The 1052-nt window shown below is 44.6% G+C and overlaps 1 protein-coding gene across 4 annotated transcripts in view; it reads right to left on the bottom strand.

Annotated features, from left to right (window-relative positions):
- The window catches only part of Kctd6 (potassium channel tetramerization domain containing 6), a 10484-nt gene that overhangs the window by 1018 nt on the left and 8414 nt on the right, over nt 1–1052 (bottom strand). For 2 of the 4 annotated variants that reach the window (XM_031344355.1, XM_031344361.1), the window contains exon 3: nt 1–757. This exon is cut by the window's left edge and continues 1018 nt beyond it. In XM_031344355.1, the coding sequence (XP_031200215.1) occupies nt 71–757 (687 nt within the window). In that variant the 3' untranslated portion in view covers nt 1–70. The remainder of the gene's footprint in view (nt 758–1052) is intronic. The other 2 variants (XM_031344370.1, XM_031344365.1) reach the window with 2 other exon arrangements.

Raw genomic sequence — 1052 nt, 5'->3', positions numbered from 1 at the left:
AAAAAACAACAGTCTCTTCCATGTCCCAAAACATGAGCTTGCAGGAAGTTCTCTGAGGGCTAGCCATCAGTCAGTCGTCCGTCTTGCGTGCCAGTCTACAGAAAGTCCAGTTGTGCTCTACTGTGTTCTCATTGGCCCGCTCACTCATGTGATGCACCCGAGTATTGCGGATCGTGAAACCTTGCTTCGTAATGTATTCCATCAGGTGGACCCGAAGAGAGACTTCCTGGTGGTAATCACACGGTCCAAAGGTGAAGGAGACCTGGCAGTCTCTAGTGTCCATCATGTGCTTATTCCACTTGGTGAAATAGTTTGAAATGCCTTCTAGTAAGGAATGGACCTTTGTGGTGATGGTTAATTGGGTTATGATGACGGCCACAGGATTGGAATACTTAGAAAGCTTTCGTGTACTAGACAGCTCTACGACTTCTTCAAAAGTATCCATAGGATACAAAGGCTTGGGGTCATTGAGACACTGAATCAAGGGTTCAATCTGATAGAAATCAGCCTCTTTCCGAAGCAGATCAAACTCCTTAAAGTCCAGGGGAAGTGTCAATTCTGAAGTCCGCAGGAAGTTGAGGACATAGCGGAAGAGCGGTCCATCTCGATCAATGAAGTAATTGCCTTGAGGGTCTCGGGCTGTGGGGAAGTCACCCCCAAACATAGCTCCAAGCATTGAATCTGGATAGCGGGTCAACGTGGTAAGAGACGTCGTGTACAAGTGTCCACCTACATTTAACGTGACTGGGTCAGTCATCTGCAATTTTTAAAAATCCAATTAATTACCTGAAACCTTAAAATCTTAACTAACAAATTAAGAAAATCAATACTAACAAGCAAAGCATAAGACCCTTTCAAGCTAATATATCTGGCAGCACTAGGGGACAAAATGGCTTTACTTCCAATAAAACTTGCCCAAGAGAAAGGCTTCAATATTTGGTTTCAAGCAGAATAAATCTAATCCTTCAAAATGTTTCTATAGCAGGGCGGTGGTGGCACACGCCTTTAATCCCAGCACTTGGGAGGCAGAGGTAGGTGGATTTCTGAGTTCG

Source organism: Mastomys coucha, unplaced genomic scaffold (assembly GCF_008632895.1).
Source record: "Mastomys coucha isolate ucsf_1 unplaced genomic scaffold, UCSF_Mcou_1 pScaffold10, whole genome shotgun sequence".
In the NCBI taxonomy this organism is placed as follows: domain Eukaryota; kingdom Metazoa; phylum Chordata; class Mammalia; order Rodentia; family Muridae; genus Mastomys; species Mastomys coucha.
This window is presented reverse-complemented; position numbering and strand designations above follow the sequence as displayed.